Source organism: Anser cygnoides, chromosome 16 (assembly GCF_040182565.1).
Source record: "Anser cygnoides isolate HZ-2024a breed goose chromosome 16, Taihu_goose_T2T_genome, whole genome shotgun sequence".
In the NCBI taxonomy this organism is placed as follows: domain Eukaryota; kingdom Metazoa; phylum Chordata; class Aves; order Anseriformes; family Anatidae; genus Anser; species Anser cygnoides.
In genome coordinates, this window is record NC_089888.1 from 3,809,094 (window position 1) to 3,832,857 (window position 23,764).

General features: G+C 41.0%; 2 protein-coding genes across 5 annotated transcripts; both read right to left on the reverse strand.

Annotated features, from left to right (window-relative positions):
- Positions 1-699: 699 nt before the first annotated feature.
- MTG2 (mitochondrial ribosome associated GTPase 2) lies at positions 700-6,598 on the reverse strand. The gene is made up of 6 exons (XM_013188917.3): positions 6,379-6,598; positions 5,073-5,220; positions 4,344-4,459; positions 3,515-3,733; positions 1,903-2,041; positions 700-1,512 (listed from the first exon to the last, which is right to left on the reverse strand). The coding sequence occupies exons 1-6, from the start codon at positions 6,550-6,552 to the stop codon at positions 1,118-1,120; spliced, it is 1,191 nt and encodes a 396-aa protein (XP_013044371.2). The 5' UTR covers positions 6,553-6,598; the 3' UTR covers positions 700-1,117.
- A 345-nt stretch (positions 6,599-6,943) lies between these two features.
- On the reverse strand, positions 6,944-23,628 carry SS18L1 (SS18L1 subunit of BAF chromatin remodeling complex). Of its 4 annotated transcripts, none has more exons than XM_048074572.2 (11): positions 23,310-23,623; positions 19,801-19,877; positions 18,230-18,314; positions 17,260-17,404; positions 14,635-14,832; positions 13,506-13,670; positions 12,497-12,598; positions 12,053-12,145; positions 10,628-10,747; positions 9,423-9,550; positions 6,944-9,217 (listed from the first exon to the last, which is right to left on the reverse strand). In XM_048074572.2, exons 1-11 carry the CDS (start codon positions 23,376-23,378, stop codon positions 9,191-9,193), a joined length of 1,209 nt encoding a protein of 402 aa, XP_047930529.1. In that variant the 5' UTR covers positions 23,379-23,623; the 3' UTR covers positions 6,944-9,190. The 4 variants fall into 4 exon arrangements, with proteins under 4 accessions (XP_047930529.1, XP_047930533.1, XP_047930531.1 ...); XM_048074576.2 differs by lacking the exon at positions 23,310-23,623 and adding an exon at positions 23,024-23,041; XM_048074574.2 differs by lacking the exon at positions 23,310-23,623 and adding an exon at positions 22,579-22,995.
- Between the last annotated feature and the right edge of the window lie 136 nt (positions 23,629-23,764).

Here is a 23,764-nt window from a genome sequence, read left to right on the forward strand (position 1 = left end):
CTAACTCAGTCGTAATCACAGATCTGATCCCAACGGCAGGAGGATGAGTTGAGTTTTAATACTGAAACTGAACAAGACTGCTCCCTTCCAGTCATAGTCAGAGAGTTATGGGGAAAAAAAAAGACATCATCCATGAAAGCCAAGAAAGCCAGCGTTTTAAGGATGCACCATTCAGATGCATTAATAAAGCATACGAGATGAAATTAAATAAATGTGCAAAGTGACAGAAACAGAATTATCACCTTTTCTGTAGTACACATAAGAAAGAAGTTAGAGGAGCACTGCAGCTTTGTTTTCTTTAAACACAGTAATTCCCACTAGCGGTGATACAGTACTAAATATGACGGTCAAAAAAAAGAAAAGAGAGCCCACATCAAATCCTTAAAGTACTGCATTGTTCTTGTGTTTGGAATATCTAAGTCTAAGACTTCTCAGAACATTACTTAAGATTCCTCAAGGAAAGTAGAGAGCTCAGAACTGAGTCTCAGATGAGCGTCCTGTGGCTAGTTTATACAGCTATTTAGCTGCTGCCAACATTTAAAGATAGATATTTATGCTAATGAGGAAATAATGTCAATCATTAATTGCAGCTGTTTCACCACATTCATCCTCCAAGACACTAAGCACCTGTACCTCCTCCTCCGAGGGGGAAAAAAAAGGAAAAGTTTGAGACAACTTAAAGTCGTTATGGTACAGAAATAGACAGGAAGGACCACCTTATTTTTATTTTAGAATCTTTGACAAACAAAAATTGAGACTTCACATCATTCCAATTCAGAAAGACAGCCAACATACCCTGCAGACTGTGAATTTCAGTAATTTCCACCAGATATTCTTTTATTTCCACAATTAACTACCTAATGCCAAACAAAATCCCAGTTTCCAAATGAACATCCATCACGGTTAAAACTTTCAAATTTTGTTGGAAAACATTTGAGACACCTCAGAGGTGCAAAAAACGTTCCAACGAAGCACTCCAAAACACATCCACGAGCTGTGTCCAATGCATTAAAAACAAACAAAATACAATCAGGAAGAAAAAAAACTACACACAGATGTTGCCTAACCAAATGATGACTTTTTTTCCTTCCCGTAGAGTTCATAGTAGTTCTGTGTCCTACCACTTGACTGGCCTTTGCCCTCGTGATTGTTCTGTCTTCACATAAATGTCATACAGTTCTCTCAAATGCAACAACAGTTCCTCTAGGTTGTCTCCTGTCAGCGCAGACAATGCAATGACCCGGTCACCTATCTGCTCTTTAAGGAGTGGGAGATTAATCCTGGACTGAGCAAGGTCAATTTTATTCCCAACGACAACACAAGGCCTCTCCGACAATCCATTTTTATATTGTTCCAGTTCATATTTTAAGTCTTGCAGCTGAATCCACGGCCGAGGCACAGAGAGATCCACCACATACAAGAGAAAGCGGCATCGTTCGATGTGCCTTAGGAAGGCCACCCCGAGGCCCCTGTTTTGATGAGCACCCCGTATTAGGCCAGGAATGTCAGCGACTACAGTGAGAGAAATTTCACAGTGAATTGAACACATTCAACAACAACAAAGCCTTTCACTGTCCAGTGCAAGTACTTTTAGAATGACATCCCATCAATGAATCAATACCAGAGCATGCCTCCTGTTAAGTCTGGCTATCATGTTTTACAACCCCCAGATTTAGATTATTCCAGTGAAAACAGCATTCGGATTGCTAGCTTGATATTAGCGGCACGTAGAACTGAATGACAAATGGGCTTCCAGTTGTTTTCAGCTACATTAAGCTTGAGTTCTTGCTATTTCTATTGGACTTGAACAGAATTGCTAAACTTCCTCCTACAGCATTTCAAAGATAAAGCCACCTGACACAAACTGCTATCAAGGTACAGACTGTGCCCTGTGATTTTTACCTGCCACTTGTTCGTAGTCTTCATAGCGGACAATGCCAACGTGGGGGTTTAGGGTTGTGAATGGGTAGGCAGCCACTGCTGGCTTTGCGTTGGACAAGGCTCGCAACAGCGACGATTTCCCAGCATTGGGAAAGCCCACCTGGAATACAAGCATTTATTAAAGCCATGGTTCTAGGCTAATACAAAGGAAAAAAAAAAAAAAACCAAACGAAAACTAAGCTTTTGCTAGATGTGGAAAGATTCTTCTAGCAAGAATATAACATTAATTTTGCATGCTCAGTTCTGAAAAGCAACTTGGTTTCCTTTTTTATTTTTCCTAACTCCTCTTATTTATTCCCATAAATATTAAAAAGGTCAAAACACAGAAGGATCACCTTATTTTTTTGTGTGCACGCAATACTTAAGTATTTATTTTGTTCTGAGTCAAAAAGGTATAGCATAAAATCTTTTACCCTGAAAAAAAATTATGGCTTTGTCTTGCAGTTCACATTTTACCTATTTTCTAATTGTGTGATTTATTATTTTCCAAAATAATTCAAAGTTAGTTTTGACCCTAACCAATTCAGTAACGTAGCTTGCCCTGTAACTAACCAGAATGCTTACAAGTCTGCAATCTTACAGCTCTCAGTCTTGATATCCAAGAACTTGGCCTTCCAAGGAGAAGGCAAGAATTTAAGCAAACCAACCCTGCAAAGGAAGCTCCTCTGGGATATCCTACAGTTGACATACCACAAATACACACATGGCCAATAATCTGTAGATGAAAGTAGATCAAATCCTAGGTTCTCCCATCTACTGATGTCAAGCACACTGAATATTTGCCAGAGGAAATAAAGTACAGAATTTTATCAGATTTCCAAATTTGGTCCACTTCTCACGTTTTTGGCACTGGGTGTCCAGCTGGACATAGAATTAAATGTTTTGATCCACCAACACTAACTCTTACTCTAAATAAATTTGTGAAATTATGCTAGACAGTTATTTTGCCTGAACAACAGCAATAACAGTTGGCAGAACTGCGTGATTGTAACAGTTTTACCAAACAGGGTCAAAAACGTTATCATACTTAAATATAAAATCAGGTTAAGCCCTAAATTGACTTAGCACTCTTGTCTAAATGGTATTTTTGTTTCAGAGGATGCTAAACCCAGAACTAACAAAGTCAGATGTTTAATATCTGAAAAAAAGTGAAAAAAAAGAGAAATATGAGTATTAACTATAATTATAACTTTTTTTTTAAAGAAAAAAATATGAGAAAAAATCTAATTTAGAAGAGTTCTCCACAGTGTATTGTCCATCTGCAGATTCTGCAGACAAAGCCTGCCGTACATCATCAGTGAATCTGTTAATCACTGGTGAATCTTGAGCATTGCTTTTCTATATATACTGTTGATTTTAGCAGAAGTAGGATGACATTACGTAGCAAGACAGTGACAGCTCTGCAAATCACTTTGGACACCCTTCTACCAAACAACAGCAAGAAAGCATCAAGTTGCATCTCTAAACAAGCACGCCAAAAGGCTAACAAAAATGTTACCAAATGTTATTTCTTCAGTCAGTCAAATGTCATTGTACAAGGCTAAGGAAGTTGAAGAACCACTGCTACACTCACCAGTCCTGCATGAGCTGTTGTCTTGAGTTCCAAATGGAGCACCCTTTCCTGACCTGGCTCTCCTGGAGTGAATAACATCGGAGCTCGGTTTTCATTGGAAAGAAAAAAGCGATTCCCTTTCCCTCCAGCTCCTCCGTAAGCTGCAACATACTCTTCACCATGTTGCGTGAGGTCAGCCACAACTACCCCGTCCTCCTTAACTGATGTACCCACAGGGACCTTAAAATGAAGGGACGTGTCATTCAGAGTAATGCCTGCAAAGCCTGCAGCAGAGCTGCCTTCAGCAGGCCCAGCTAATTTCAGATTTGTCGAACATTATTCCTCTGCTGGGCACCTGGCAGAACCCAGCAAGAAGCGTACTGCAAGAGGTTCACTTCCTGGACCAAAACAGCGCTGTCAGAATGCAATTCATTAAAATGTCAATGGTACCATAAACCACTTGCTCTCCTTTCAAGCACAGAAGCTTAACAATAATGAGCTTACAAACATATTGTAGGTGTGCACCAAAATGGGCATACTGAAGAAAAAAAATATATGAAAGAAAGTAAGTCTGCTCCTACTTAACAAATTCTGCGTTCTGCTTTCTCTAGGCATGTTACCCCAGAAGAGAAAACAAGTCAGGACAGCATTTTAGTCAGATGTACCTTCCACAGAAGTCTAATTTTGATGAACAATTTACAGCAGTTTGATCTGCCTGTGTGTCAACCAGCCCTGTTCCTGCGGGGACAGCATACAAGGCTCCTTGTAAAAATGTACAGGAGAATTTTCTCCCATCCACCATGAAAATCAACAATGTAAATATAAAGCTAACATAGCAGCCAGAACTTACCTTAACATACACACTTGCACCATTGGCTCCGTAACAGTTTTTGCTTCCTCCTCTTCCTCCACGAACACCCTGATAGAAAGGGAGGACTGAAGAAAGTGATTTCATTTGCTGATCGGCTGTAAAGCAAAACACATGGATCTTAAAAGGTGTTGTTTTAGTAGAACAGGCCAAGTAGAACAACCTCGTTGCTGTTCTTTCCTTTCTGAATAATGCATTAATACATATCCTATTCACTGTGTCAACATAGCATATCAGGGAATACTGATATTAATTTGAGTTGTGATGAAGTTCAACTGCCTTTACTTATCTCTTTAGGTTTGTTAACGATGCATTTCATTAAGTGGCCATTCCAAAATGGACAGAACCTTTACAAAATACTCTGGAAAATGCATTTGCCGGATTAGCAGATTTTGCAGGAGGGTGATAGCAGAAGCAGCTTTATCTAGCTTAAGAGTAAAACTTGTTGGGTTACCATTACAGTCAGGCACCAGCCACTAAAACTTCTGCAAAATACCGTGTTTTTTAAAATGCTTTCTAGGAACTCTCCTAAGGCCTTTGGTGTCATTTATGTCCTTTTTACCATGGCTCAGGACAAAGCATAAAAAACAAAGGCAGCTTAGAGAGAAATTACCTTTTTTTTTTCCTTTTTCCTTTTTTTTTTTTAAACTAGGGGAGTAAGATGTTAAAAGATAAGACAACAGGAGACAAAACAGATTTGTTGACTTTTACCTTTCAAAACAACATGACCTCCATCACCCCCATTTCCGCCATCAGGACCTCCAAATATTTTTCGAGGTTCGCTATAAAAGGAATGACCTCCGTCTCCTCCTTGTCCTCCAACCACACGCACTCTCCGGTGATCCACAAAATAGCGCGTCTGCAAAGAGGATGAGGTTTGTACCTTGGAAGTGCAGTTTATCAGAGTCACCTTCCAGCAAGCTGACCGTTCTACAGAATTTAATAATATGCAGACCTGCTGTTTTCTGTCATGACAAGTTCCGCTGAACAGGTGAAAAAGATTTCTGCTGTCATTCACATGTCACTTAAATACAGCTTACTAAGTATAACACTGAAGAAAATTAGGTCTTATTTTTCAAATATTTTTAAGAACCACGTTAAAACATTGCAAGTACATGCCAGAGGTTATATTGATATAACCTAATAAAGCAGCTCAGATACCAGAAGTGCAGAATTCATGTTAGAAGAATAATAACAGGGAAAGTATTGTTTTAATACAGTTACATACTGCTAACACTGGTAGCTTAAGAGCACTACCACACTACAAACCGGAATCATCCAGTAGTTGTGTTCCTACACATGAAAATAAAATTGAAAAGAAATCTTTTTAAATGGAACTAAAATTTACAAAGAGGACATAGTGCCTGTGGGGGAGAGATGTTCTCATAGTGATTCACTGCCTTCTATATCAGGTGATGAAAGTAATGCAAACTTCAATCTTTTAACAATTAAGAAAACTATTATAAAGAAAAAGAATAATCTTATTTGAAAACTGAATAAGTAGAATTAACTTTAATGTAAGTCATAGCCAGTTACTTAGGGGGTAAAGAAGATACAGCATGGAGAGGATTCCAGGTTTTGGCCTTATTTCTGACACGAACTTCGTATCTGACTTCTGGCAAACCAACTGTTCTGCACTGCGCTTCAGCTTTCCTGTCAGCAAAGAAGGGTTTTGCTAATTAAATAGCCCAAGGAGTATACGTGGGATAAAGCAGCATTGTGATATCAAGCTAAGCAACTGCAAAAGTACAGAACTCTCGCATAACTCAAGTCACGCCATGCCCTGTGATTTCTTAAAAATCCTCTCTTAGAGAAGTGTATGGCACCACCATACGGCAAGACGGGAAACTAACGCTGCGAACTGAAAGTGACGTATCGATCACTCAGAAATAACAAATTCTATCTAAGCCTAAACAGAAGAACACGAGGGAGGAGCTCTTCGCACATCTCGTACACAAAGCGCAGCCAGCCCGGCAGCTGATGCCACCCAGGACACGCCGTTTACCTCAGGACTTACCAATTTCCTTTCCGAAATGGCTCTTTTTTGCCTCAGCCGCCTGTTCTTCCCGCACGCGACGCGAGTTGTGGAGAAGGCCGGCCTCCCCAGCAGCAGCAGCCCCAGCAGGGGAGCGGCCCGGCCGCCCAGCACGGCCCCGCTCCGGGGCAGCGCCACTGCCCCACACAGCGCCATGGCTCCGCCACGGCCGGGACGCGCAGCCGCGGCCCGCCCCTGCCCCAGCCCCGGCCGTTGGGGAAGGGCGGGAAGGCGCCGCCCGCCGCCTCCCCTCAGCCCCGCCTCGGAGGCCGCTGCCCTCACAGCGAGCCCGCGACACCGACGTAACGCCCGTGAGGGTGCCGCCGGGCGTCGCTGTCTGCCTCGGGGGTCCCCTTGAGCCTGTCAGCCCTCTCGCCTCGCCTCACGCATCGTTAATCGGGCGTTAATTAGGCACCCACCCATCGCCCTCAGCGTTGGAGTCGGGACAACCTCTGGGCGCACCGAGTGGGTGCGACCCCAAGGCATCTCCCCTTGCCCTTTGTTGTTTCCACTCAAAAAGTCTGTGTCGTAAGAAAAGCACCACCAATTTCATTTCCAGATAATTTTTAACCTAAACAATTGTCAAGCATTCTGTATTACAAAACAGAAAATGATACAGTTAATGGGAGAATTCAAAATGCTGGCATCACTTTGTTTCCACATTGACACATAAAAATGAACAACACATTAAATAAACGTTTTGTTATTAACAATTAGAAATATTAACACCAAAATCATGTATAAATTAGGAAATAAATGTACAAACTATTTCCAAAGTGCTCTTTCAAATACATTATATACACAACATTCAAGAAGTTCTTAATGTAAGACATTTCAGATTGATGTAATGTTGCTGTTTCATTTTAAGTGTTGATCGTATTCTCTCAAAAGTATTTCAGCACTTTCAAAAACCACATAAAAAGGCATATTTCCAAGCTGGCAAAGAGCAATATTGCATTCTTCTGGCTACCTGTAATATCAACATATTGTAAAGAAAACAACCTTATTTCCTTTCTGTTCCTTGATATTTGAGAGTACTTATTTGTATGAAAACACCAGCAGGAAGGATGAGAGAAATGACGACTGACCAGAAATATCTTCTGTTTTATCAGTTATTAAAAATATTAATGTTGCAAGGGCAGTGCTTGGACATTTGACAGCTGTCACATTTGATAGCAACACTGATCTTTAGCTGTCCAGTTAAAAGATTTTCCTCTACAGGAAAAAAAGTAATGAAGTGAGAGTTTTTTTTTAATTTTACTTGTGGTCTTGGTTTTTCAAAATACGAAGTACCAAAACTCAAAATCCCATAAATACACCAGTTTAGACACATGAAAGGAGAACATCCTACAACATAGGGTAAATTTACTCTATATTGTAAATTTTCAGTTAGTCTCCTATTCAAAATTGCTCATGGACTATAATCATCCTAGCCTTTTGCCACAGAGAGGTTTGGACATGTTACTTCATTCAGCAGTTATATAAGCACTTTATAAGTGCTTTATTCAACACTTTATAAGGACATATAAAAACAGAAGTGACTTCAATTGTTCATACTGGCTTTTACATACCACTAGCTCATATTTCTAAAATCTCCCTCTATAGGTATTTTCTCACTGGTTGACTCCATTAACAATTCCCCTCTCTGTATGTATATTGTTTCACAATTAAAGCTGAAATTAGTTGCTTTTCTGGGGAAAAAAATAAAAAGGATTTTTCTTTTTTCTTATGAACTATTTCTGTCACGGTACAAGAGAAAAATGAATGTGATGGTAAGCTGTAAGAACAGTCAACCATAAAATTGACAATATTTATGGTTATAATGCTTGCTGGAAAATCTGAGCAAGGGCTATGGGAGAATCAGAAATAAAGGAGGATGCCAGCCACCTGCCTGTGAAATTTGGCATGAAAATGTATATAAGCACGTTATAAAAATTGGAGTAGCATATTTAAAACCGGAATTTTGCCAGATGTTTTTCTCAGCTAAGCACAATAAGAAGCAATATTGACATCTAGTAGGCTGACACTGCAGATCTCAGAGCTCCCTTCTATTTTTCTTTCCATAATAGAAACATCTTAGTTTATACATATGCATATATAAAATGTGGCCCTAGTGATTAACGTATCTTTGAATATAGGTTTTGATCATCTTTCTGTACCGTTTACAATAAAAACATGGATTTATGAAATTACTGAATTATAAGACTTGGGTAGTTCGCTCTCGTAGGTATTGCAGACATTGCAATTAGTCTTACTTTTATCATATAGCATGAAACTGTCTTCACATAAGGAATGTAACCTCCCCATTATTCTTAAGAAGTAAAGTTAAGAGCCATGGATTTCAGCAGCTGGCAGGTAATCCGTAATGCATTTAGTTAAAAAAACGATCAATGACCTACTGTAGGATACTTCCCCGGGCTGAGATATGACTGAATGGCTTTGTATTTAGCCAGAATGCCGAACAGCCTGGCTGTCTTCCAGAACGGGGCACAACTGTGATCAAATGATCCTAAAGCTATTTAGAAACATCAAGAATGGGGGGGAAATTAAAAACTTCTGCATTGTATCAACATACAGTACTATACACAGCACCAAATATCAAACCATTAAAGCATTGTCTTGTTACCAGTAGTGCACTGCTTCATATCCAGCATGAAATGAACACTGTTCACATACAGACGCTGCTTTGTGCTAAGGGGTAACCAACATATTACAATTAATCAAAACTGTCGGTACATCCAGTTCAAAAGATGGATATACTATTGAAATGAATCTGACACAGGATCATATTCTTTTATTGCTGATAATTTCCGTATTGTCCCTATAAAAAAAAAGAGAGAAATAAAAATGTTGGAGAATAACATATCAGAGGTTTACAAACAGTGAGTTAATTTTCTGTTGGTTTACTGATGTTGAAAGACCCACCCAAGTATCATCAATATGCCTGCACCAAGTTATCAGATAGATTGATGTGAGGAGCTAGTAGATAAATCTGCTTTCTTATAGCAGAGATTTAGATGATTTACCTGCTCGTAGCCATAAGGCCTCTGTTGCTGAGCGGATGGTCCTGTCTGAGAAGCTCTGTAACTTCCATATTGCTGCCCCTGTCCCTGTTGGTAGCTGGAATACTGTGAAGATGCTCCTTGTGCAGGACCTGAGAAGACAACGAAATCTATTAATAAGGCTTGATTTGCTAGGGGGAGTTCTTATGGTTAACAAAATGTAAAATGTGATGGTAATAAAGTAAGCTTTGCAAGTATGAACTGTGAGTAGATTTTGCCTAGACTTCCCCAAGCTGGTTCTACATCCCTCTGGGAAATCCTGTATTTCTCTGGTCTTCCAAAACGTTACCCTGAATCTACGGTTTTGAGAAGCATCAATAAGCTCCCAGCCACAACTTCCCCCTGCAAAAACAGAACAGGAGCAGAGTACTGCAGCTGTCCAGAGTGTCAAACTTAAGGAACCTGAGAAACATTAGCAAATTCTGCATCTTTAGAAAGAGGAATCCAAATGTTAACATTAAAAACTGAATTTTGGGTTTAATAGAAATCCTTTGCCTTGAAGCTAGTATTCAGAATATTCCCAATATCTCCAGCCCGTTTTTGTGCTGAATAACCTGAAATGGTTACTCACTTTCAGAGACTCGGATGCATGCAGCTGTCCAGAGAACTCAAAGGCAGCCATCAGACTTAATTTGATGACGATGGGGAGCACTGCTCCTGGTGACCAGAATGGTTCCAAAGCCCTGTGCCAGCGTTAGCTGCATGTTCAAATCACTTCCACGTTTTTCTTTTCACCTCAGTTCCAAGTCTACCAAGGATTAATATGACATTGCAAGAAACCTAATTGAGGGAGTAGTGATTCTCTGGATTGTTTATGTTATTTTTTATGCCAGCTGCAGAACCATTTGATGTGTAGGAGGCCTGAGAATGCATACAGTGACCTCCTACCAGTGCTTGTCAGGAAGTCAACATGAGGCGTGTGTACTGGGTAATTTTCTCAATTTATCACAAGAGAGGACTCAGAATGCTAACAACAGTATGAAATGCAGTGCTCTACTAATGATGTTACTGCCCAGAATACCTTTTCATGCTATGCTATTTGGCTATTTATAGTATGTGGATGTCCAAGGTTAATCAATAAAATAGTTTACACCATATTTTAGATTAGGAATGGAGACATCGGGTTGAAGTATTGCAAACACTTGACTGGTCAGTGACAGTTTCCTTACCATATCCTTGCTGTTGTCCTGGGTAACTTTGTTGATTCGGGTATTGCTGCTGGGAATATGTTTGCTGTTGTGCAGCTCCCTGTTGGTATCCTGCCTGCTGCTGGCTGTACTGAGAATTTCCTAAAGAGGGAAAAAGTGGAATAGTTTGGTTACGGATGAAGCAGGTATTTCAACGTACATGCTAATCATAAAGAAAATAAAGGAGTGAGGAGCCCTGGTGTGGAACTCATAGACAAGTACTCTTTTTGGAAACAGATGTTTGCATTTTGCCAATCACGATGAGTTTATTTCTCTAGTGACTTTTAGGATATTTGAATGGGAGAGAGTTGTTTATACACATCATTAAACAAGCAACCTGTTCTACCAGGATTTGTTTTACTCCAGGAGAGTTTCAGAGAAGAAAGAGTCAGAGCTACAAAGATAAGGGTGCCAGGGTAAATAGCTGTTTTTTCAGGAAGCCCTCCCACTGTATTCTGTTCCAGATAATGATGTTTATTCATACAACCCAGAAAGACAACACATTTAGTCGTTACTGATGTTTTTAAAAACGTCTACAATGGAAATTCCATTTGCGGTATCCTGAAATAACAAAATGAATGGAGACTATATGGAGGACATTGCTTTTCCAAATTGCCACCCCGCTGTATCATAATAAAGTTAATATTTTTACAGTTAATTTACAGGTCAGATGCCTTAATAGCATCACTGAATGTACTGATGTACTGCTGTACAGAGTTTTGTAGTGGTAGAACTACAGACTCAAAATATTGGTGATTTTCAAGGATTAGTTTCATTTAGCACGTTGTTTTTCACAATTTGTAAGGTGAATTAAATAAGACCAAAAAAGTTGGTCCTGGAATAAACCAGTAGGCTTTCTCACTCCAGGTAAATTTTCATTTACAGCTGCCATTTTTTTCTAGCTCTGAACCCCATTTCTAACTGCAGCACATTAGTTTACCTTAGTAAGCATAACTCTTACTTTAATATAGGCACTTTTATTTGCATTCTATAAAATGTTCATTAAACAGTTTTATAAGAGTGGAGCACATCTAGGAAGTTTACTCGCTCACTGAAAAAAAGGTTCACTATCCATAGCAATAATTCCACCAGGCTCAGCTATGCCTGAGGATCATTTTTCTAATGAATATCAGGCTATGCACAAGTTATTAGTGATCCCACAAGGCTGCACAGCATAACTACCTCACCATACCATTACTGACATGATACTGTGGATACAGTCTGATATGGTATTGGTACAAAAATGCTATACATGGCTGAATTCTATTTTCTGGACACTAAATAGCAGCTTTGTAATGCAGACACTGCAAGTCACGTTTTATATTTTGATAAGGATGTTGTATCCTCGGTCAGTATTTTAGGGGAACAGAGCTTTGGTTTATGAAAATTACCAATGTATTTTCCTACCTCCTTCATAATAGTGCTGTGTAGAGTCATCAAATGACCTGTCATAGCTCTGCTCTGTATAGGATGACTGCTGATAGGCATAATCACCATGTCCTATAAGAAATTGCAAAGATGTATCACATACATTATTAATATAGCTTCCTATACATTGTTGACTCCATATATTATGAAGTTGCTTATGCACAAAGATGAGGCTAAGAGAAAGTCTGAATATGTGGCAAGGAAAGTCACACCCTCAGGGAAATCACTAGGATATACGAGTCCCAACTTGGCTTCATGCTCTTTCTGAAGTGTGGGTATGCAGGCTCCCATGCAGCGGGATTAAAATTTTCTAGCACTTAAACTGGAAACAAATCTTAATGTGTTTGCCACGTCCTTGGATGTGGCAGTCATGCCAGTCTATGCTTTACCAGTATTACAGTGACCAGAGCTTAGAGGAATTACCATCTGGATAATATTGCTGATTCATAGGTTCTGATGAGCCTTGTCCATGACTGTACTGTTCGCTGTAATATTCTTCCTGACCCATGTACTGCTGTGAGGAACCTGCAAGGCAAAGGCAAGAGAGAGCACACTGAGCCCGTGGACTCTTAGGGGATGTTTTTTATTATCTTATTTCTTTTTTAAGAAAACAATGTTTTCATCTGGAAAAGTAAGCAGGCTATGTACGTTCAGAGCAGCTTCAAAGATGCTTTGCTCACTGGAAAAAAGGAAATAACTTTGCATTTTCAGAAAAAAAGCTAGTTGAAACTGAAATTATGCAAGTGTCAGCAACATGTCCTAAAACCACTCACTTGGGTGTCAATACCGAAAGAAAAGGCTACAATTCATCTACTAATCTGAGTTATTAGAAAGCACAGGAATGTATGCCATGCTCAAGAACACAGTTAGAATCAAATATATTACAATTAATGTATTCATTTATTTCTTAGCAAAATTCATTTTATATTAGAATCAGTCTAGCATTTTTATTACCTCTCTGAAGTTTTTCCAGAGGTGTTAGAACATGGTGGCTATCCTCTGGAATTTTCCTTGCTTTGGCCTAATTTTTCTTATTAATTGCTGGCAAACTATATCTTGTTTGCAGAAATGTGTTCCTTGTTAACTCTGCCATTTTACGGCTGATCCAATACCATTTGAAAGAAACAAAAAGGTTTCCAATGACTTCAGTGAGCTGTATATCAAACTTTTCTTCTTTTCTTTAGAGATATATGATCTCTTCTAGACAGAATTATTTCTAAACACCTGAAATAATTAAAAAAATACACTTGAAAAGAGATTAAAGTTCTGGCTGTCACGGTACTTCCAGCATTTCAGATTTCCTGCCTTCCCAGATGGGTTCTCTATTCATAAAAGTGGCTTGGAAATCTTGGTGACTTACCTGCCCTACACAATGGGCGGAACATCATCAACCTACTGGTAATTGTATCAATAAGCTACTGGTAGGCTTTACCTTGCTGTGAAGCTCTGTAGGGGCCCATCGGTCGCTGCCCCATCATACTGTTGCCCTGGTTGCTCTGGCTCATCATGGCAATGGAGGACTGGCCCTGGTAGTGTTGGCTCCCTCCTTGCGCCGAGTTGTAATGCGACGTTGCTGCTTGCTGGTGCATCATGGAGACTACAACGTGCATGGAAAATACCATTTTATAAAAGGATACGACCGTTCTCTCCCTAATTTCTTTGGAATCAAGTTAAAACCTTCAACTAACTCACAACCTGATCATTCTGTGATTTTTCCATAGGGGGAGATGTTTTCCTACTACATGCATTTAACTCTTCTGCACTGTAGTCAGAAAAGGATGTTCTTTACGTGGTTAGTTCTTGCCATTTGTTTCAGTCACACATTTAAAAATACATCTAACCTTGATAATTATTACCTTAATTAAAAGAATGGAATCATTATTACAGTAGGATTGAAGAAAGAACTGATATTTGTTCCTCACTCCTGACTCATTCATTCATTGCTGCATTAGTTTTCTAGTCAATTCTTTCTTCTACTTTGATCTTATTACATACCTGATGATCATACAGATTAAATAAACTGACATTCCAGGATTTACTTGCTCCCTACATTTCATATTGTCTGAAAGAACAAGCATTGGACATCCCATTCAATACTCAGTAGCAATCATTTTTACAAGTCAAGAGATAACTTCTGAGTTGTCTGCTAGCCTCTCTATGCATAAAAAATGTGGTAGTAACATAAAAATGGTAAATGTGCAATACTCTCTGGCTGGCAGGCCCTTTCAGCTAGGCCAAAGGTGCTTTTCCGAGCCCTCCCACAGGTGTGAGATTTGCCGCCAGGGCCTACTGGATAGCGCCGCTGCACCTTTAGCTAACTAATCCTCTTTTCCACAACTCATTGTTAACCACGGCAAGTCAATGGAAGTTGAAGCAAGTCTGAAACTGTTCTCACTTCCTCTGGTGCCCGACACCTTAAAATTCAGAGACATCTTAAAGCTTTTCCTCTTGCATGTTTGCCCCTGTCTACAGAAAATATTTACAGAACACATTCGCGTGTGGTAAACCTCTGAGGTCACTGAAAAGTCAAGTTGGCCCAGAAGGAGGAAGAGGGAGTTTACCTGGATTAGACTGCATGTTGATGTTTGTTCGAGAGACATAATTGCCTATTGACCCCTGGCCTTGCATTGGCACATTCTGAGATGCAGGCACTGTATGGCTATAACCAGGCCCAGTTCCATGACTGCTGACAGTCATACTCAGAGAGGTTGTGGGCATAGTGTTCTGGCCTGACTGCTGCATAGACACGTGATTAGGACCTAGAAAAATTAAAGAGAGCAACAAGAAAATCTGTGCTATTATTGGCAATGTACAGTGAGCATTACAGCCCTCGCAGCCTTTCTAAAATATGATAAGGCAAAACAAAATGAAAAAATCCTCATTATTAAAATTCCCTGGTATCTACAGACAAATTAAAATTGCCTCGTGCAAAATTAGTGTGATCTTCCTCTTCCTGGCTGCCAAATCTAGGTATACAGAATTGCAGACAAGAAGAAAAACATCAGCAGCACCAGCCTACAGCCAGTTCTTCACGGGCTGCCGCAGATCTTGCAGGCAGCAGAATGAACAAATGCCAGTAATTTCAAATTCTTCAGAAAACACACGCACTCTGGTAACATCCCAGCCTCCTGAAATTTGTTCTTTCCTTCCTCCTGTCCTGCTGCCAACTCATCTTCCCCATTCACACAAATGGTGACGACGGGGGGCACAGCAGCGGCTCCTTGCACATTGCTGCATTCAGGCAGTTCCCCTATAACCAGTTAACCTCGGCCGAGGCTTAGGAAGCACTGAGGGACCCTTCCCTCCGAATGCCAAGAGGACAGACCTGCCTCTCCCCTTTCCTGAAGTTTGCCTGGAAGAACCTCAGACTTTCAGAAGATAAATCTTCCAAGTCCATAATCATCATCACTATTGTTGCAACACTCCCTGTCCGATATCCCATCAGGCTGCTCCAATTGTATCCTGATATTGTGAGTATCATCCTCCTTACCTGGCAGTAGGCTTATTTTTTAAAAAATTCTGTTGCTGTTGGATAACTAACACTGGGGAAAACTGGTCCTGGTTTTTGCTGTTAGTTGCTGTAAATACTTTTATGAACGAGTTTTGGAAAGTTGTTTTCACTGGGTATTCTTACTACATAAACTGCGATAGCATGTATTGTCTATCTAAACTCAACTGCGTATTGCTGTCTATGTAAATTAATTTAGATAGGATGGAAGACATGCAGAATCCCTAGAAGAGACAGAATTGTGTTGTAATGTTTAAATAACGATATTTCAATTCAGTTATTAAGCGTATCTCCAGCCTCTGAAAAATGTATCTAATTCTCTTAGTGCAAACCTGATTAATTGCTCTTAATAATATTTATAGACATCAAAATGAGAAAAATTGCTGTTGATTTTTATGTTTTCCTCTGATGGAGAGAAGCAAGCAGCATTTTTAACAGGAGATGAACAGATCTAGGCCTACTGAAATCAGCAGAACCAGAGATACACATACTGCTACATGTTCTACCTGTTCATTACACACTTTCATCTCCACTAGATGGAAAATTTTTACAAGTCCTAGAGCCCACGTATCCATAACTGTTTGTGCATACTTACTCCTAACTTGCAAAAAACGTTGTCCACTAACTGTTGACAAACGTTAAATAATTTCTCAGTCTATCTATACATGGAGTGATATGTCACACAGCAAAAAAACAAAATGATGTTTTGACTGATTTATTCTAATACTCATACTAGTTAATAAATCCTTCAGAAAGAAGGCTCAGATAAAGTTAATAAGCCCCTTTTACAGCTGGAACTGTTTAAAGTAGATACCTCATCCATTAGTTTAAAAGGTACCATCAGCTTGACCACAAACAGATTTTTTAAAAGTCCAAAGTAATTTCATGGTTTGCATCTGCTCTTGAGTCCCCCTGCCAAGGTCTGTGATTTTACAGTCACATATTTCTATTTATAGAAACTGTTTTTCTCTCTCTGTCACTTTGGGAAAGACCAACATAAACAAGAGCTAACTAAATAATCATTAAATACAAAATAAATAAACAGATTATTCATACTATAAAATGCACAAAGTAAAAAAAAAATCTTTCAGTGAGTTTCTTTTCAGTTGTGAGAACAAAAGAAACAAATAGATAAAGTTGTATATTTATCTTATCCATATAAAATGTCTGTGCAAACTCTTTGGCTACGTAGTTCAATCCCTGCAAGATTCTGCAGAGGACAAAGACTGACATAACACCATTTTATTTTTAAAAAGGCATTTCTCCTAGAAAGCCTTTGCAATCTAAAGGCTTGGTTGTGCAGTCAGTTACACGAGCAATCTCGTTTTACCCTGGCCAGCCCCCACCGCCTTCAAGAGAAAAATACTGCAATATATAATTTTTCTAACTAAAAACTTGGAGGCATCTTTACTTGGTGATTTTCATTACACATTTTTTTAATACAAACATTTTTTTTTTAATTTCCCCTACAGAAATACTGAGCAGCCTGGAGTCCTTGCAGAACCCAACATCATTACCGACTGTAGCCATTTTGTGATGATTTCAGCATGTGCCTGAAATCTCCATATGCCTGAAAGGTGAGTTAGGAGAGGTCTTTTACAGCTCTCTAAGTATATTCTGCATTAATGATTTTGTTGCCAAGCAACAGCAAAGCAGCACAAAGGGGACCAAGGCTCACCATTGCTAATCTGACTCTGCATGAGGGAGGAAGGAGGAAGGCCCGTCCCAATTGCATCACTGAGATTGCTCTGTGAATGGAGAGATTGGTTGGATGCACTCTGAGTCATTCCTCCTGGGCCCAAGTTTATGTTTTGCGTTGGAGGCTGCAAATAACAAGGAGGAGAAGCAAATTTTTGGTTAGGTTTTATTTAGAAAAATAATAACCCCCCAAATTAGCCTGACTATGACTAAAAGCTGCCTCAACTAAATGCGTGCTTTCCTCACTTTTTAGGCTTGCTTGAGTAAACCTTTTTTCTTTTGACTAGGGTGTGCAAATGACATTCAGCATGACACAGGGAAGCCAGCAGGCAGCACAGCGAAGATCTCAAAATTGGGCTTATAATAGAGCCTGGCTTCTGTGCCTATTCTTCTGCACTAACGTGAATTTCATTTTGTGCTGGTCTGAAAGTAACTGCTGAGGGTATATGCGTTAGCAGAGACTATACAGAAGAGCGTTGACAAATTGACCCTTGTCAAGCATAAAGCTATTTTGTGTTTTGTGTTAGGTGGGATGCTTCCAAAATCAATCACTTTAGCAAGAATAACACAACGTTTAAAAACAAACCAATGCCCAAATGCTGAATGCGATTTTTGATATAAAACAGTGGCTTTTTTTTTTCCTGCGTAAAGAATACAATAAGAATAATTAAAGAATAAGAAATCTGGAACAAATGGATTCTGTTCAGATCTGTGACGCTGCAGCATTTATAGGATATAGAACTTAGGCCACAGAGCCAGATATTAACACTAACATCCCGAAGAATGCGATTCAAATACAGTAACTTTTGTTTAGTGGTCTCTATGACCACTTCAAAACTTTTTGCTGGAAAAATACTAAAAAATGGTTTCCTGACAGTGATCAGTAACAGTATGAATGAACATTTCCCTCTGGCACTGTAAACGTTTCTGATGGTAGCACTGGTACTTACAGCAGGAAGCAAGGACTGCATATTCTGGTTAGAATCTGCTATTGTTGCCAAGTAAACGAGGTTTCTGTGCAAGATTTGTTGGTATCTACAGAATAAGGAGTAAAGCTTATTTGGAAAGGGTTAACAATACAGAAAATTACAACCTTTTTTTTCTTTTTTCTTTTCTCTTTACAAATGGCTAGTGAAGTTACATTAGCCCACTTTACATCAGTCTTAATAAATAGCAATAGTACTGACCTATTTCTGTGCTGCCATGCTTTTCAGCAGTGGGTTTGACACCCAACTTACAAATGGGTGAACCTGGGGAAAGGGGAAAGCAAAGTACGCAGATTTTTGAAAGCACTTTGAGTGAACTGTAAAGCTGGAATCTCAGGATTTCTTTGAGTACTGACACTGGGTCAGCTGCTCTAACAGTTAGCCACAGCTTCTTCCTCTCTTTAACCAGCGTCCTAGTAGTAATGAAACTCCAAAAACCAAAACCTGTTTGCCTTTCCAGCAAGATAAGAAAAAGATTTTTTTAAGAGTGCTTTAACTGGAGTGTTTACTCAAGTAAGCACCACCAGAACCATGTATGCTTCTTCACAGTTCTCGATGAACTGGAAAAGCTCGTAAGGAAGAACAGGAGAGCATCCAAAAGCAAACTACAGCTGCACCACTGAGCAAAGTGAAGAGCCAGACATGGAGGGTTCTATAACAAGGCAAGAGAAAATACTTTTTTAGCATGACTTTTCTTCTGATAAGGGGAAAATGTATGGAAAGCAGTAAAAGTGGCAAAAATAAAACCAGGATGGTGATATGAATACAAAGAGCATGGAACTTGGCAGCCTCCTCCCAAACGCGCACATACTCCCGTAGTACTGCCTTCTTTGCAGAAGCATTCAGTGCTGACCTTCACTGCTCAAAATCTTCAATGGATTAATTTCCAAGCAGGCAGTGCATGCATTATTAAAATAATTCAAACCTTGTATGTTGAATTCATCAAGAACTGAATCATAAACTCATTTAGACAATTTTTTGGAAAGTACAGCTCTTTTGGGTTTGGCCCCGTAACTTGACCTTTCATGGGGCAGATTGGCTATTCTTCCTGACTGAGACTTAACCCATAAAGTTTATAAAAGCATTTTACTTTCAAGATTAGGAATAGTAAGTAAAACAAACTGGTATGTCTATATGCATATTGTTTTAGCCATAGATAACCACTAGTGATCCTTAACATTTTATTACTTTCTGATGAATCTATGTTATACCCGATTCTACTCATATTTAATGAGTCTGCATAAAGCAAGTGGTCCTGTATCACCAGGTTTGTAATCCTCTATAATTATTTTAATAAATGATCTGTTAAAAATATTCAAAATAATAAATTCTTGAATATTTTGGAGGAAAAAAAAAACAAAAACACCAAAACCTCTGTCTCAAGAACAATCTACGTTTCTTAATACAAGTGAACCTAAATAGGAAGTAGTCCAGGTATTTTCTCAGTGGCCAGTAAGCAGAGCTGTTCACAGTACTGTTCTTGAGAAAAAGTACACCCAAACTCTCTGACATACCCCAAAACTTGTAATACTCACTGAGTACATTCTGCAGTTTTCCCCTTGCTCTGGTAATCCATAATACATTGTATTAGGTGGTGGTTTTCATCTAGCATCTGCATAAAAGAAACACGATCAAAACACGTTACTACGAGAATCAGATTGAAGTCCCGTGGTTTTGACATTCCACATTCACCCTCCTTCACCATGGATTGTGTTTTGTGCACTACTACTTCTACTTTGGGATATTACAAAGCGCTTTTCAAATCGTTCCTTTATGAAGTTATCTTCAAATGAGTTAGCTGAAATACCCAACAGAGAAGAATTAATGGACTTACCTTTTTTGCTCCTTAAATGCCAGATAGATTTTATGCTGAAGAAGGAAATCACTTTCCCTATGAAACGCATCTCCCTCATTCTGAAGTATCACCCAGCCCTTTGAAAAACTCCAGACTCTTATTTTCAAATAGGAGACATACTTTCAAACAATTTAAACCTACTTGTTTTCCTGCATAGAACTTGTGCCTGCAGACTTTTGAACTTTGACAAAACATAAAATTTGCAAGGCTGGATCCACTGAAACCACATTTAGGAAAATTGCATCCCAGTATGTCCTTTGCGGTAGTTCCGTTGAAATACAGAGAGGACTTCGAATGAAAATACAGAGTAACTATATTCCAGTTAATTTGCGTGTATCAGTGGCTGCTAACTTAGCTTCATTCAGTAAAATCTACTCACTGAATTATTTCAAAAAAATCAGGGCTGCTGGACAAAATGCCACCTGTCATTTAATTAATGAACTTACTACGCAGTAAAAAAATTAAAATATCCTTTTGCTTGTTTCAGAATTTCAAAGATAATAGTTTGCCTCTTCCCCATCGCTTTCTTGGGAATGGAGCAAGCGTTCTACAGGTGAATGAATGGAAAAATAACAACAGCATTTATGAATTTATAATCGCCTCTGTGAAAAAACTCACTACATAATGCAATTTGTGGGTTCCACTGCTATTAAGTGCTTGCAAGGTTGGGCCTTTGAACTTGGGCATCAGGACGTAAGAACTCATCAGAAAAGTATAACATCTTTAATACTAACTAAATATGAATTAATCTGTGTGGGTGTATGCTCTGATCAGAACAAGTTCCTGACCCATTTAGATGCAGAAGGCTAGATTATAGGAAAATGAGCAGGAGAGTCTTTTCTTTGCGCTTGGTCTGGCCAGTCACCCCCTTGCAGAGCTCGGCTTGTCCTGCTCCTTGCTTGGGACCTACAAGTTGGCCAGAACTTCTCTAGACGCCCCTATCCACCACTGGTTGGATGGCACCTGCAGCGACCTTGTCACCCAAGCCGGTGAGGGGCTGAGGACCAGCAGGATGGCTGGGTGGTGTCCTCAGCCCTGGCGGGGAACGTCGGAATTGTGTCAGACGAAGCCCTGCTCCTCCAGCACACATGCAGCCTGGGAGCAGCAGGTAACCTTAAGAGAAAATACTCCTGCCTGACTCAGAGCACAGCTCCTTGTTTCACTGTCTGTATTCATTGTACAGAATTTTCACTGGTGCCAATGGAAATGCTGAATGCAGAATTAGCGAAGTCTTTAACACTGTCCTTATCAACTTTCACTGGCAAAAACATTTTCACGTTCAGTGAAGGTATGTATTCCACACCAAGAGTCCAAGCAATACCACAGATACCTTTGTCAGAAAAGGGTTATTATTCTTCCACAATTAGCTGAAGAACATTTTGCTTACTGAGAAAAGGAAACAGGAATAATCCTTTTCCTAACTTCCTAGGAAAAAAGAACTGAGTTCTGATCTCTGCTGCACACAAGAAATTATAGTTCACTGCCCTAAAAATGCTATTTGGTGAATCATTTTAAAGCATCATCATCACTGCTGTGTTGACAAAAGCTCTAACTTCCTCCGCATGATTTATTTTAGGATGATAGCGTGTACTTGAATAATAAAAGCTTTAACGGACTATTAAAATTGAGTTAACAAATAAAAATAAGCAGCTTATATATTACAAATGCAAATAAGAATAACGTTGTTTCTCAACAAAATTGGTATGTTCTAAAAAAACCCACTTTAATAGGAATTTTAATGAGTTTGTAGCCCAGCATCTGTTCCCTCTCGGACTGCCCCACTTCTTGTACTTGACTGCAAAGCCCATTTGGTGACTGTGCCTGCAAGCCTCTCGCTCAGCACCACTGCTTCGCAAAAGGAAAATCACTGAAAACCGCCCGACAACACCGGTGAGCAGCCCTGAAGGAACGTGCCAACAAACCTACCTGTGACGGGAAACGGTTTTGGATGTTATTTGTAAAGAAATAACACTTTGGAGCCTCCATGAAGTTTATGGATATGAAAAGAAGGAAAGTGCTTGAAAATTGAAATGAGGACAGTTCGGCTGCCCTTTGCTTATGGATATGGTGGTGTTTTTAAGTAAAAACCATCTGTATTATGAAATTCTGCCCTAACCTCATCCAATTTGGAGTTTTAGAGAAAAGCTTAGCCACGGGGATATTTTATTATTTAAAATTAATCGGCCCACAATACTACGCGTGCTGCAAGAGCTGCGCAACGTGGGATTCGTTCCCGAACAGCGTCCTGAGGCTTCCGTCACACTTCCACCTCTTACAGCAGCTGTTCTGCCTCTACATCTGTTCTGTCACAGTCCTCCAACGACGGTTTTTCCCTCGAGGTCCCCAAGCGGCACCAGGCAATGGCCCAAACCCCCCCGCCGCCGAGTTCCCTCAGTGACGCTTCCCCGCCGGCCACAACCCGCCAGCCCCCAGCCCCCAGCCCGACCCCCGGCGGCACCTCACGGCGGGCAGCGCTCGCAGCGAGCCCGGGAGCCAAGCAGCGGTCGGAGCAGAGCGTGCCCGGGCTTTATCGGCATTTCCAGCCCCCTCGTCACGCAGTTTTGCCTCCTGCGGAGGAACGGAGGGGCCGGGCGGGTGCGCGCATCCCCTGTGACAGGGGGGAACAATACCTCCCAGCCCTCTGCTTCGGCTTCTGCACCAGACCCGCGTGGGGACCTCATTCCCTGAGGGAATCTTTAAGACCTTTGTCACCGAACCCCGATGCCCACAGCACAAATAACAGCAGGTGGAACCGCCAGCGCCCGCTGCTCCCTCTGCCTCCTCCGCGACCAAAATCCCGCAGCCAGATACAAAGGAACCCCCTCGCAAATTCCCTATTTTCACTCATTTTCCCTTTTTCCCCCCGTCTTTGGCCGGCAGACCCCCAGAACCCCGTCACGCACAGCGGATGCCCGGCAGCACCTCACGGCCGCCTGCCCCCCCTCTCCCGGCAGCGGGCGAGGCGCCTCCCGCCCCTGCCCCGCGCCCCCCCGCAGCCATCCCCGCACCTCGGCTTTGTTCCTCCTCCTCCTCCTCCTCCTCCTGCCCACCTCAGCAGCACCTCCATGAAGGAGCCTTCCCCGGGATCCTGCAGAAAACTGCCTGTACCACAAGCATGCTTATTTTTTTTTTTAATTTTATTATTTTTTTAAATTTTATTTTTGATTTTTAATTTTTTTTTTTTTTTACCTTCTGGATAGTTTGCTGGGTGACCTCCCCTTTGCCCCTCGGGCGAGCAGAAGCAAAGGCGACCGACATGGTGGGGTGCACTAAGTGCCTATCGCATGCCGGGCGGGCTGCGATAATGTTGTTATTACCCGGCGAGGGGAGCCGCAGTGCGCGGCGGGGGGAGACAAAGCCGATGGTACGCTCCGCAACGGGAAAACACCGCCGGGCTCCTCTCCCCCGGCCGCTCCGCCCCGCCCCGAGCCCACAGCCGGTACCGGAGGCTCTCGGCGAGGACGCGGCGATGGGGATTTGGGGAGGCCGCCGAAACGGGCCCGAGCGGCGGCCGCCGGCTCCCCCCCGCCAGCCGCTCCCTCATGGTGCGGCCCAGCCGCCGGGCTCCCTGCCGCAGCCGGGCGGCTGCTGCCGGCCTCCTGCTGCCGCGCTGCGTCAACTGCGTAGAGCGGCCGGCGGCTACG